This window comes from Procambarus clarkii, chromosome 26, assembly GCF_040958095.1.
Source record: "Procambarus clarkii isolate CNS0578487 chromosome 26, FALCON_Pclarkii_2.0, whole genome shotgun sequence".
NCBI classification, from domain to species: domain Eukaryota; kingdom Metazoa; phylum Arthropoda; class Malacostraca; order Decapoda; family Cambaridae; genus Procambarus; species Procambarus clarkii.
In genome coordinates this window covers 40667174-40682016 of record NC_091175.1, presented here as the reverse complement: position 1 = coordinate 40682016, position 14843 = coordinate 40667174, and the positions used below count along the sequence as shown (strand labels likewise).

General features: G+C 44.3%; 1 protein-coding gene across 1 annotated transcript; it reads right to left on the bottom strand.

The window, feature by feature from the left end:
• Positions 1 to 8074: 8074 nt before the first annotated feature.
• On the bottom strand, positions 8075 to 9319 carry LOC138368934 (uro-adherence factor A-like). The gene has a single exon (XM_069331659.1). The coding sequence runs from the start codon at positions 9317 to 9319 to the stop codon at positions 8075 to 8077; it is 1245 nt and encodes a 414-aa protein (XP_069187760.1).
• Positions 9320 to 14843: the final 5524 nt, after the last annotated feature.

Below are 14843 nucleotides of genomic sequence, written 5' to 3'. Positions count from 1 at the left end.
GTTGCTCTTACCTGTAACAGATGGAACTGTTTTTTTTTGCATGTTTTTACCTGTCACAGGTGTGGCATCTATATAGTAGGCATATAAAAACATGTGAGTATTCGAATGTAACGTTGTGTCAAAATTTCAATACAATCGCTGAAGAACCTTCGGTTGATTACAGCGTGTGTTGCTCGTACGTCAAACAGATGGAGCTGTTTTTTAATAAAAACATGTTTTTTTTCACGACGCAGGTGAGGCATATATATATATAGTAGGTATATAAAAACACTCGCCTATTTGAATGCAACGTTGAGTCAAAATTTCAAAGCACTCGGTAAAGTGGTTTCGAATATTTCCCTCACATGAAAAACAAAGTTTTTCAAAAAAACATTTTTTTCCCCCCTGTCACAGACGTGACATCTATATAGTATGTATATAAAAACCTGCTCGGATGCGAATGGAACGTTGTGTGAAAATTTCCAAGCAATCGGAGAAGAACTATTGAAGATTAGCGAGTTTGAACAAACGAACATTTACACTTTTATTTATATAGATATCTATATAAATAAAAATGGAAATGTTCGTTTGTGCATAACCGTTAATCTAAAGTTCTTCACTGATTGCTTTGAAATTTTCACACAACGTTCCATTCGCATCCGAGCAGGTTTTTATATACATACTATATAGATGTTACGTCTTTGGCGGAAAAAAAACATGCTTTTTCTGAAAAATTGTGTGTTTTGTGTTTTTTTCATGTGTGAAAAATCTTCAAAACCTCTATACCGATTGCTTTGAAATTTTGCACAACATTGCATTTGAATAGGCGCATCTTTTTATATATCTATATTCCTATGACTCACCTGTGACAGGAAAAATCATGCTTTAAAAAAAAAAACTGCACCATCTGTTGAATGTTAGAGCAACACACACTGTAATCTCGAATTTTGACATTTTGACACGACGTTCCATTCGAATATGAGCATGTTTTTATATGCCTTCTATATAGATGCCACACCTGTGACAGATACAAACATGTTTTTTTAAAAAACAGCGCCATCTGTTGCACGAAATATCAACACACACGCTATACTAAATATGTTACGAATTCCATTTCAATGTTTCCAAGTGCATTGATAAATAGAATTTTCATAGATTTTGATTGATTTTCACTTTGATGTAATTATTTTGTGTAACATTGCGCTGGAAATGAGCTGTGTTGTTTACCATACCGTTCATCTACCAATCTTTATGTACCTAATCCAAACCATCATACCATTGTGATCATTGCTGTCTTCTTATATGTGCTAGCAATATACTGTATTGTGCCGGTTAATCTTTATTAAATTACCATTCAAGCTGTCAATGCAATCAATCTGAGCTATCAATCTATATATGTGCTTTAATATACCTACAAATCTCTCTCATCTCATTTTTTTTGACGAGGGGTTACGAGGGGACAGGGGAGTGGGGGATGGTGGGGACACGGGGACGGGGAAATGAAGAATGGTGGGGGAGGACAAGGGAATAGGGGAGCGGACAATGATGGGCAAAGAAGAGGGGATAGGAGAGAGGGGAATGATAGGGGGACAAGAGGATGGGGTGAGTGGGAGATGGTGGGTAGGACGAGGGGATTATGGAGTGGGAAATGGTGGGGAGGACAAGTGGACGGGGAAGACGGGGAAGGGTAGGGAGGGCAAGGAGACAGGGAGAGGGGGGAATGGTGGGGAGGACTGGGGGACATTGCAAGGTTGCTGTTGCTGTACCCGGCCACAGCAACGCGTAGCCGGGTACAGCTAGTATGTATATAAAACCTGCTCGGATGTGAATGGAACGTTGTGTGAAAATTTCAAGACAATCGGTGAAGAACTTTCGGAGATTAGCGATTTTGAACAAACGAACATTTACATTTTTGTTTATATAGATATACAATAAGATATATATATATATATATATATATATATATATATATATATATATATATATATATATATATATATATATATATATATATATATATATATGTGTGTGCCAATCTGGAGGTTGGCACACTAGACACGACGAAGTCAATGACATCATTAAAAGAAGCCTTTCCTCTGCTCAGTGTCCAGTGGAGAGAGAGCCCCGCAACCTACTGAACCGTGACCCTGTTAGCTTTGCCGGCCGACCAGACGGAATCACACTGCGACCGTGGAAGGGTGGCAGACAGTTGGCATGGGACTATACTTGTGTATCCACCCTGGCAACCACATACATCAACCTCTCTGCCGGCACAGCAGGAGCCGCGGCGACACGCAGAGAAAGAGACAAGTCAGCCAAGTACAGGCAATTAGATCATCGGTACAACTTCGTTCCAATAGGGTCTGAGACCCTAGGCCCTATATATATATATATATATATATATATATATATATATATATATATATATATATATATATATATATATATATATATATATATATTGCATAGAAACAGCGTCTTAGATGAGCTATGTGGTGAAGTAAGCCCTCCTGGGCTTTAGGGCTGTTTCGTAACCTCCTGCCACCGATATTTCAGCTTGTCGCGGCTGTCGAGAAGTACTTTTTAACACAAGATCTTTAACCAGTTTTGAAAACTCTCTCAATATTTAATACTATTATTTTTGTAGAAAATATGACGATGGCCACTTTTCATTCATGATCTGTTTTTACATTATCTATTGGGTGGATATAATTGGTAGTATTAAGGTACTACTTTCGTAGGCGGTGGGAATAATGGCTAACATGGTCTGTCAGATCTCAGCTGATGTTTCCCTGAAATTACCTGAGGGCTGCTAACACTAGTGGCCGCGACGACGTGGCACCTCTCCCGACACTAATACTCGCATACATATTCATACATGCGTAATGAATGCTACCATGGGAAAAACATCGAAAATTTTCTGGAAGTTAATTTTCCTATTTTTATCACACTTTCACAAAATTAAACATTTCTCAAAATAAGGTTAATACAAGATTTCATGTCCTGCATAATAATGAAAAAATATGTACAAATAATATGTACAACTTCTCGCCAGAGTATTACCTGGCGAGATGCTGGATGAGTCATGATAGTTATATTTACTATCATATTTAACTTAGCATGGACATGTGTGATGGCTTGGCCACTGTTCCAACAGGAATATAACAACCTCATTATCTCTGGCCTAAGTTTATCATGTGAATGATAAAGGATAAACGGTAATGATCAGCATTAACCTCAATTGTAGTGCGGAAACATAAAAGTCAAAAGTCTTAACAGCCAATAACAATGCTGCAGCTTATCTACAATGGAACAGTTTTTCTGACAGTAAATTTCTTGGAATAATATTGTAGTGGATGATCAATATCATCTGACGTCGACATCAATACAGCCGCGGCTCCCAAGCCTGAAGCACCTGTATACAATGTAAATGCTTCCTGGCATTTCTGGAACCAAATTAACTTTACATTTGTATACCAAATTGGTAAGAGAAGCTGCAATTACCGCAAAATGTCAACAACTCTTTCAATGGTAAGCACAGGTTCGCATATTTTGGTAACCACTTTGTGCGAGCTAGAACTGGACAGTTCACCTTATCCACAAGTGGTCAACCTTTCCCATTTCCTGCCGCATATTCTAAATTATAAATGGAGGCTTTGGAAAAGTACAATTCTGTCAATTTAATGAGTGATTAGCCACCATTAAACATCGCAGTTAGCTGGTTTAACCTTGTCTAGTGTTCCTTCCAGCTGTTATGATACCGGCAGTATCATATAGGCACGACAATGGGATATATACCTCAATACTAGGACACGAGACGCTGACACGTTGCTCCGACAGTCATAAGAAAAAATGTCAGGACTCACATATATATAAATAATCCATCTTGGCTCAGATAGGCACTCGTTCCTGTGCTCTCCGGGTTAGGAGAGAATCTACCAATATCCCTTAAGAAAGATTTAGTTATGTCATATATTTAGCTTGATTAATACTGTATCTGCAGTCCTCCAAACAAGGGATGGCAAAACTGTCATCAACACTCACTGTATGTGGTCAACGGAAATATATACATAATCGATAACATCCATCTGGCTTTGGCACTGAAATACAAGGACAGGTCTACCTGCTGCTACTAGGTCTTACCTGTGCATTTCATTTTAGACTGCGTCACATCGGTTTAATCCGGCCAGAAGTGCAATGATTATCTTTCTTGAGGTTATCTTGAGACGATTTCGGGGCTTTTTAGTGTCCCCGCGGCCCGGTCCTCGACCAGGCCTCCACCCCCAGGAAGCAGCCCGTGACAGCTGACTAACACCCAGGTACCTATTTTACTGCTAGGTAACAGGGGCATAGGGTGAAAGAAACTCTGCCCATTGTTTCTCACCGGCGGCTGGGATCGAACCCAGAACCACAGGATTACAAGTCCAGCGTGCTGTCCGCTCGGCCGACCGGCTCCCTACGGCTCTGTGCATGTTAGACCTTGTAGTCAACTTGCTGCCAGATTATTGTCCACCTTCGTAGGGGGTGACTCGATATTCTTGTGACTTCACTAGTTTGATATCTGGACCGGCCTCGATGTCTTGGTGGATATCAAACAGTATTCTGTGATGGGACATCATCACATATGTTAGAGTGGGAGCCAGCGCCGCCTCCAGGTCTCTCCTCTGGTCTGGTGGCTATCATCCAGAAGCAACTCCCGAATGTTAGTTAAATATTCTCCATTTCTAAAGTGTGATAAATTGACATTAGACTTTATACAGATTAATAAAGTCAAGCTCCCAACTTCCACCGTCCACACAGTATATGTACAGTACACTTCCACCGTCCACACAGTATATGTACAGTACACTTCCACCGTCCACACAGTATATGTACAGTACACTTCCACCGTCCACACAGTATATGTACAGTACACTTCCACCGTCCACACAGTATATGTACAGTACACTACCACCGTCCACACAGTATATGTACAGTACACTTCCACCGTCCACACAGTATATGCACAGTACACTACCACCGTCCACACAGTATATGTACAGTACACTTCCACCGTCCACACAGTATATGTACAGTACACTTCCACCGTCCACACAGTATATGTACAGTACACTTCCACCGTCCACACAGTATATGTACAGTACACTTCCACATTCCACACAGTATATGTACAGTACACTTCCACCGTCCACACAGTATATGTACAGTACACTTCCACATTCCACACAGTATATGTACAGTACACTTCCACCGTCCACACAGTATATGTACAGTACACTTCCACCGTCCACACAGTATATGTACAGTACACTTCCACCGTCCACACAGTGTATGTACAGTGCACTTCCACCGTCCACACAGTATATGTACAGTACACTTCCACCGTCCACACAGTATATGTACAGTACACTTCCACCGTCCACACAGTATATGTACAGTACACTTCCACCGTCCACACAGTATATGTACAATACACTTCCACCGTCCACACAGTATATGTACAGTACACTTCCACCGTCCACACAGTATATGTACAGTACACTTCCACCGTCCACACAGTATATGTACAGTACACTTCCACCGTCCACACAGTATATGTACAATACACTTCCACCGTCCACACAGTATATGTACAGTACACTTCCACCGTCCACACAGTATATGTACAGTACACTTCCACCGTCCACACAGTATATGTACAGTACACTTCCACCGTCCACACAGTATATGTACAGTACACTTCCACCGTCCACACAGTATATGTACAATACACTTCCACCGTCCACACAGTATATGTACAGTACACTTCCACCGTCCACACAGTATATGCACAGTACACTACCACCGTCCACACAGTATATGTACAGTACACTTCCACCGTCCACACAGTATATGTACAGTACACTTCCACCGTCCACACAGTATATGCACAGTACACTTCCACCGTCCACACAGTATATGTACAGTACACTTCCACCGTCCACACAGTATATGTACAGCACACATATGTGCAGTATATACACTGCACTTGGACTCACAGCACTTGGACTCACTGCACTTGGACTCACTGCACTTGGACTCACAGCACTTGGACTCACTGCACTTGGACTCACTGCACTTGGACTCACAGCACTTGGACTCACAGCACTTGGACTCACTGCATTTGGACTCACAGCACTTGGACTCACAGCACTTGGATTCACTGCATTTGGACTCACAGCACTTGGACTCACAGCACTTGGACTCACTGCACTTGGACTCACGGCACTTGGACTCACAGCACTTGGACTCCCATAATTTTATGTCTAAAATGGTGGCAGGAGCTCGCTCTTCATGGCCCAAAGACTGAACATTTGGTGAACATTGCAGAGTTAACTGAGAACATCTCTCCCTGGCGTGAGCTCCACCTGAAGGCATCACCCCTCAAGTTCCGGTACAAAATGTTCATATCTCGTCTGTCTGAGAGTGTTGCGTCCTCTCTGCAGCACCTCAACTCTCTCTATGATATGGAGGAGATCTTTTCTGAAGGTTAGTATAGTTAATACGAATTGTTTGAAAACCTACGGAGGTGAAATTGGCTTTTGTGATTACCCACCTCCTTCCTTGTATCATAGCTGACTGGGGATGGTTGTGGAGGGCGTGTAGCCTGATGAATTAGGCTGGTGAGATACAAATTACCACCTTGTGTTCCAGACAAGAGCTCCTCTGCAACTTCCGTTGGCTGTAAGTGTTATGGTGTTATGAGTTGGTTTGGTTTGCCTGGATGTAAACACACAGGGAAGAACAAAATGGGCAATCATTGCAGTATTTTGTGGCCACTTTCTCCAGCCCTGGCCAAGTGAAATACCTGTTTATTTTATGATGTATTTGCTTTATAACCTCTCGGAAGGACTACTTGCTTTACTACCTCCCAAGTGTGTGATACAGGTGAGCTCCTAGGCCTCCACGTGAGCTTCTAGGCCTCCGGGTGAGCTCCTAGGCCTCCACGTGAGCTCCTAGACCTCCAGGTGAGCTTCAAGGCCTCCATGTGAGCTCCTAGTCATCCAGGTGAGCTCCAAGGCCTCCAGGTGAGCTTCTAGGCCTCCAGGTGAGCTTCTAGGCCTCCGGGTGAGCTCCTAGGCCTCCACGTGAGCTCCTAGGCCTCCAGGTGAGCTCTTAGACCTCCAGGTGAGATTCTAGGCCTCCAGGTGAGCTTCTAGGCCTCCAGGTGAGCTCCTAGGCCTCCAGGTGAGCTCCTAGGCCTCCAGGTGAGCTTCAAGGCCTCCAGGTGAGCTCCTAGGCATCCAGGTGAGCTCCTAGGCCTCCAGGTGAGCTTCTAGGCCTCCAGATGAACTCCTAGGCCTCCAGGTGAGCTCCTAGGCATCCAGGTGAGCTCCTAGGCCTCCAGGTGAGCTCTTAGGCCTCCAGGTGTGCTCCTAGGCCTCCAGGTGAGCTTCAAGGCATCCAGGTGAGCTCCTAGGCCTCCAGGTGAGCTCCTAGGTCTCCAGGTGAGCTCCTAGGCCTCCAGGTGAGCTCCTAGGCATACAGGTGAGCTCCTAGGCCTCCAGGTGAGCTCTTAGGCCTCCAGATGAGCTCTTAGGCTTCCAGGTGAGCTCCTAGGCCTCCAGGTGAGCTACTAGGCCCCCAGGTGAGCTCCTAGGTATCCAGGTGAGCTCCTAGGCCTCCAGGTGAGCTCTTAGGCTTCTAGGTGAGCTCCTAGGCCTCCAGGTGAGCTCCTAGGCCTCCAGGTGAGCTACCAAGCCTCCAGGTGAGCTCCTAGGCCTCAAGATGAGCTCCTAGGCCTCAAGGTGAGCTCCTAGGCCTCCAGGTGAGCTCCTAGGCCTCCAGGTGAGCTCCTAGGCCTCCAGATGAACTCCTAGGCCTCCAGGTGAGCTCCTAGGCCTCCAGGTGACCTCCTAGGTCTCCAGGTGATTTCCTAGGCCTCCAGGTGACCTCCTAGGCCTCCAGGTGAGCTCCTAGGCCTCCAGGTGAGCTCTTAGGCCTCCAGGTGAGCTCCTAGGCCTCCAGCTGAACTCCTAGGCCTCCAGGTGAGCTCCTAGGCCTCCAGGTGACCTCGTAGGCCTCCAGGTGAGCTCCAAGGCCTCCAGGTGAGCTCCTAGGCCTCACTAGTGCTGTAATAACTCATGGCCTCACTAGTGCTGTAATAACTCATGGCCTCACTAGTGCTGTAATAACTCATGGCCTCACTAGTGCTGTAATAACTCATGGCCTTGCTAGTGTTGTAATAACTCATGGCCTCACTAGTGTTGTAATAACTCATGGCCTCACTAGTGTTGTAATAACTCATGGCCTCACTAGTGCTGTAATAACTCATGGCCTCACTAGTGCTGTAATAACTCATGGCCTCACTAGTGTTGTAATAACTCATGGCCTCACTAGTGCTGTAATAACTCATGGCCTCACTAGTGCTGTAATAACTCATGGCCTCACTAGTGCTGTAATAACTCATGGCCTCACTAGTGCTGTAATAACTCATGGCCTCACTAGTGCTGTAATAACTCATGGCCTCACTAGTGCTGTAATAACTCATGGCCTCACTAGTGCTGTAATAACTCATGGCCTCACTAGTGCTGTAATAACTCATGGCCTCGCTAGTGTTGTAATAACTCATGGCCTCACTAGTGCTGTAATAACTCATGGCCTCACTAGTGTTGTAATAACTCATGGCCTCACTAGTGCTGTAATAACTCATGGCCTCACTAGTGCTGTAATAACTCATGGCCTCACTAGTGCTGTAATAACTCATGGCCTCGCTAGTGTTGTAATAACTCATGGCCTCACTAGTGCTGTAATAACTCATGGCCTCACTAGTGTTATAATAACTCATGGCCTCGCTAGTGCTGTAATAACTCATGGCCTCACTAGTGCTGTAATAACTCATGGCCTCACTAGTGCTGTAATAACTCATGGCCTCACTAGTGCTGTAATAACTCATGGCCTCACTAGTGCTGTAATAACTCATGGCCTCGCTAGTGTTGTAATAACTCATGGCCTCACTAGTGCTGTAATAACTCATGGCCTCACTAGTGCTGTAATAACTCATGGCCTCACTAGTGCTGTAATAACTCATGGCCTCACTAGTGCTGTAATAACTCATGGCCTCACTAGTGCTGTAATAACTCATGGCCTCACTAGTGCTGTAATAACTCATGGCCTCACTAGTGCTGTAATAACTCATGGCCTCACTAGTGTTATAATAACTCATGGCCTCGCTAGTGCTGTAATAACTCATGGCCTCACTAGTGCTGTAATAACTCATGGCCTCACTAGTGATGTAATAACTCATGGTCTCACTAGTGTTGTAATAACTCATGGCCTCACTAGTGCTGTAATAACTCATGGCCTCACTAGAATATTAATAACTCATGGCCTCGCTAGTGTTGTAATAACTCATGGCCTCGCTAGTGTTGTAATAACTCATGGCCTCGCTAGTGTTGTAATAACTCATGGCCTCGCTAGTGTTGTAATAACTCATGGCCTCACTAGAATATTAATAACTCATGGCCTGTGGGTCTGCCTCCGTCACTGCTTTATTCTGCGCGTCAGTCAGGATTGAATCATTTCTCTGCTGATTTATAAAGTTTTGTTCAGGGCTGCAGAGTGAAGAGCTTAGTGTGGTAACTGGACTACACTCTCCCCTGCCCCTCTCCCCAGGAGGTGTAAGGGAGGTGCTCCCCATCCTCTTCCCTGCTGCTTCTTCCAGCTTGGCTACAAAAGTCTCACAAAGATCAACTTCACATTTTGATTTCTCACTCTATAGTAGAAATGGTCTGAAAATATGGATACTGTATGGATACTGTATGAAAGGTTAAGTGAGGTAACATAGGAATTTTAAGAAATAACAACACCTGGAACTTTAAAAAGATTAGGTGTGCGGGTTAGGTAAGACAGCATTTTGTTCTTTGAAAATGTCAGCATCAACACTGTGAGTTAACAATGTGGCCATGAGATACTCTCAAAAAATGCCCCCAAGAACTACCAGGTAGAAAAACTGTGAAGTCTTCCCATGAATAACGCCTCTCATAGAAAACGAGAGGGAGGGGGGGGCGGGAGACATAAATGGGTGAACTATAATAGTCAGGTAGATACACTATATTGTGTATATTATTTTGCTTTTTATCGATTTATTCTCAGTGTGTTTAAGTGATTTATATTCTGTTTTTGAGCAATATTGTACTTGCCCCTATATTTACATATTGTTCTCATGGCAAGTGCATCTCAAGCAGACCATCACAGCTTCTGGAAATCGTCGAGGACGCCGATGGCACTGAACAGCGCTGACCACGCACAAACACATAATGGCACCTTACACATTAGCGCTGCCGAGGAAAGCACACAATTGTACATATGTACATATTCAGAGCATAAGTACAAGTCCAATATACTATCATATTAATAAAAAACTAATGAGGATAAGTATGGTGGATGGCTTCAAGAGACTGGAGAACTTCAGTAAGTTACAAGAAATGTTTTCAAGTGGCTAATAGAGTTAACTACAGAAGGGGCAAAGTAATGTAGATGGGAAGAAAAATTCCATTTGAAGGTACTTTGGCAAGAATATGATTCCAAAAGGCAGGCAAAGAAGAAAACCAGATGCATAGACATCTTTCCAAACTTACTTCCAGAAGCACACACAAGTTTCCCTACTAATGAGAAAGGAATGGAGTTTCAAGGAGATGGCTATCCCGGGCTGTGAGGGATTCAGAGACTACAAAATAGGCACCATGATAATGGGAGGACCAAGAATAGTAGTAGCAGTGATATATAACCCTCCACCCAATGACAGAAGACCCAGACAAGAGTATGACAACAACAACATGGCAGTTAGCACTTATTGAGAGGGCAGCCTCTGCTGCTTGTAGAAATAGATCCCATCTGCTCATCATGGTGGACTTCAATCATGGAAGGATAGACTGGGAGAACAAGGAACTGCATGGAGGTGAAGATACATGGAGAGCTAAACTATTGGAGGTGGCGACAAGAAACTTCTTAACCAAGCCGTTCTTCTTAAGCCAGACACTTCTTAATGACAGTTTCCATCCAGGGGTAAAAGAGGTAGGCTTTGTGCACTGTGAACTGCAATAAGCCATTAAAGTCAGCAGTGGGAGAACCTTTAGAGAGCATACTCTCACAGTGCTCTTGTCTGTGAGAGTATGGCCCCCTAGGCAGCTGTCTAAGGGTCTGACAGCTGAGTGGACAGCTGCTATGGGCTGCTTCTTGGGGGTGTGTAACAGAAAGGAGGTCTGTTCGAGGACCGGGCCGCAGGGACGCTAAGCCCAGAAATCATCTCAAGATAACCTCAAGAAGATAGCATTTCAGGGAACCCACATGGATGAGAGGAAACGATGTACCAGCGAGACTTGACCTAGTCTTCACTCTGAACGACTCCGACATAAAGGATATCGGTTTCGAGAACCCGGTAGGAATGAGCGACCACAGTGTACTTGACGTTTGAGTATCTGGTTGAAGAAGGGTTAAGGAACTCGAGGAGGGGTACTGAAAACAAAAGGCTGGCATTCCGAAAGGGAAACTATGAGGAGATAAGGACATTCCTAACAGATATAACATGGGAAACAGAGCTCAGAGGAAAAACGGCCCAAGAAATGATGGACTACATCACGCAGACGTGTAAGGAGGCAGCAGACAAGTTTGTCCAGGTCCAAAAGGAAAACAACGAAATGCAGATGAGAAACCCATGGTTTAATCAGAGATGTAGGCTAGCTAAGCAGCAAAGTAAAAGGGCATGGAGACTCTATAGAAATAACAGGAAACTCGAGAGCAGAGAAAGATAAACAGAGTGCCAGGAATGAATATGTCAGGCTGAGAAAAGAGGCAGAAGGGCAATACGAAAATGACATCGCAAGCAAGGCAAAGACTCAACCTTAATTGCTGCACAACCATACCAGGAGAAAAAAACTGTAAAGGAACAGGTAATGAAATTGAGGGTAGGGGCAGACAGATTCCCTACAAACGACAAGGAAGTGTGCGAGCAACTGAATCAGAAATTCCAGAAGGTCTTTACATTAGAGTAAGGGGAAGTTCCAGAGATAAGAGAGGGAAATAGTTAACCAGATGCCACTAGAAGAGTTTGAGATTTCCAGCGGGGATGTAAGGAAGCTCTTGCTAGAGTTGGATGTGACAAAGGCTATAGGCCCAGATGGAATCTTTCCATGGATACTAAAGGAAGGAGCAGAAGTACTGTGCCTGCCACTCTCCATAGTGTATAACAAATCACTGGTAATGGGAACTGCCAGATATTTGGAAGACTGCTAATAGTCCCGATATACAAGAAGGGGAATAGACAGGAGGCAATGAACGACAGACCAGTGTCCCGAAGTTGCATACCATGCAAACTGATGGAGAAGATTGTGCGAAAAAGGCTTGTGAAACATCAGCGGAAAAACTTTGTAACACACACCATGGGCACTTGCTCCACTAGGAGCAAGTGACCATTGTGTCCACTACGAGCAAGTGACCATTGTGTCCACTAGGAGCAAGTGACCATTGTGTCCACTACGAGCAAGTGACCATTGTGTCCACTAGGAGCAAGTGACCATTGTGTCCACTATGAGCAAGTGACCATTGTGTCCACTACGAGCAAGTGACCATTGTGTCCACTAGGAGCAAGTGACCATTGTGTCCACTAGGAGCAAGTGACCATTGTGTCCACTAGGAGCAAGTGACCATTGTGTCCACTACGAGCAAGTGACCATTGTGTCCACTAGGAGCAAGTGACCATTGTGTCCACTAGGTGTAAGTGACCATTGTGTCCACTAGGAGCAAGTGACCATTGTGTCCACTAGGAGCAAGTGACCATTGTGTCCACTAGGAGCAAGTGACCATTGTGTCCACTAGGAGCAAGTGACCATTGTGTCCACTAGGAGCAAGTGACCATTGTGTCCACTAGGAGCAAGTGACCATTGTGTCCAGGTATTCCACTACATGATGGACCTCAGAACAGTGCCCATAAGACCAGGAGTCAGGGAAGGGAGAGCTGACTATACAAAAGAAGACAACATGACAGTAAGAGAGTATCTGGGAAGTGTGCATTGGGAGGAGGAACTTAGAGGGAAGACGGTCCAGGAAATGATGACCAAGTATACTTGAGGTACAAAGAGGCAGAAGAGAGATCCATACCACCATTAAGGGCAATGGTAGAGAGAATATAATAACCCGATGTTCAATAGACAGTGTCAGGAAGCAAGACCAAAGAGCAGGAGGGAGTGGAGGAAATACAGAAGACAAAGGGCATAAATAAACTGGAATAGATGCAACAGGGTCAGGAATGACTGCATAAACATAAGAAGATTGGCAGAAAGAAACAATGAACATGATATTGCCCACAAAGCAAAGAGTCAACCGAAACTCCTTCATTGCCATATAAGAAGGAAAATGACAGTGAATGATCAAGTGACCAGGTTACGAAAAAGGGGGAGGCCAGCATACAGAAAATGATAAAGAAATTTGTGAGGAGCGCAATGCCAGCTTCCATGTAGTGTTCACTACTGAGCCTGAACAGCTCCCAGAGCTAGATGAGAAAGCTGCACCTGATGAGAAACTACTAAATATTGAGGTAACAGTGGAGGACGTAAGAATACAGCTAGCATCACTGGATATAACTAAAGCTACTGGGCCAGATAAAGTCTCACCATGGATTGTAAAAAAAAACAGCACAGGCTCTCAGCATACCTCTAGCACTAATCTATAATGAGTCACATACACAAGAGGAAGTGCCGAGCTGCAAGAAGAAGGCAAATGTGGTTGCCTTCCCAGTCAACAAGAATAGAGATTGAGAAGAGGCACTTAACTACTGACCAGTGTCGTTCACAAACTTCCCTTGCAAAGTACGTGAAAGAATTATAAGGTTAAGGCAAGTAGCACATCTAGAAAGAATTAGGTTTGTAAGTAAACAACACCGCTTTAGAGCTGGAAAATCAAGCCTAAAGCCTTATGATAAGGTAACGAATAAGGCAAGACAGAGAAGCTGGGACAGATTGCATATTTCTGGACTGCCAAAAAGCGTTTGATAAAGTATCACACAGAAGGTTACTATACAAACTTGAGAGTCAGGCGGGAGTAGGCGGCAACGCATTAACATGGGTAAGGAATTACCTAACAGACAGGTGTCAGAGAGAGACAGTGAGGGGCGAGGAGTCGGACTGGCGTAGAGTAACAAGCGGGGTGCCTCAAGGAACGGTGCTGGGTCCCATACTATTCCTCATTTATGTAAATGACTTGACTGCATGAGTTGAGTCTTTTATGTCAATGTTTACAGATGATGCACAGCTAATGAAGAGGGTTGAGACAGACGAGGATTGTAATGTACTCCAGGATGACTAAGACAAGCTTCAGAACTGGTCCGAGAAACGGTTGCTAGATTTCAACACCAGTAAGTGTAAAGCGATGGAATTGGGGTTAGGAGCCAGATCAATACACGAAGGGAAACTGCCTTCTTGTAACGACTAGAAAAAGACCTGGGAGTGGACATAACACCAAATATAACTCCAAAGCCTCATATAAACAATAACCTCAGCCGCATATTCTCCTCTGGCAAAAGTCAGGATATCGTTCATAAATTTGAATAAGTAGGTTTTTAGGTCACTGTATACCGCGTATGTGAGGTCAGTCTTAGAGTATGCCGCCCCTGCCTGGAGCCCCTATAAAAAACACATGGGGAAGCTCGAAACGGTGCAAAAGCTGGCAACGAGACTCATCCCAGGGTTGCGAGGGATGAGTTATGATGATGGACTGAAGGAACTAAACCTGTCGACACTAGAAAGAAGTAGGGAGAGGGTAGACATGATACAGATGTATAAAATACCTAAGGGGGATTGACTGAGTGGAGAAAGAGGAAATTTTGCATT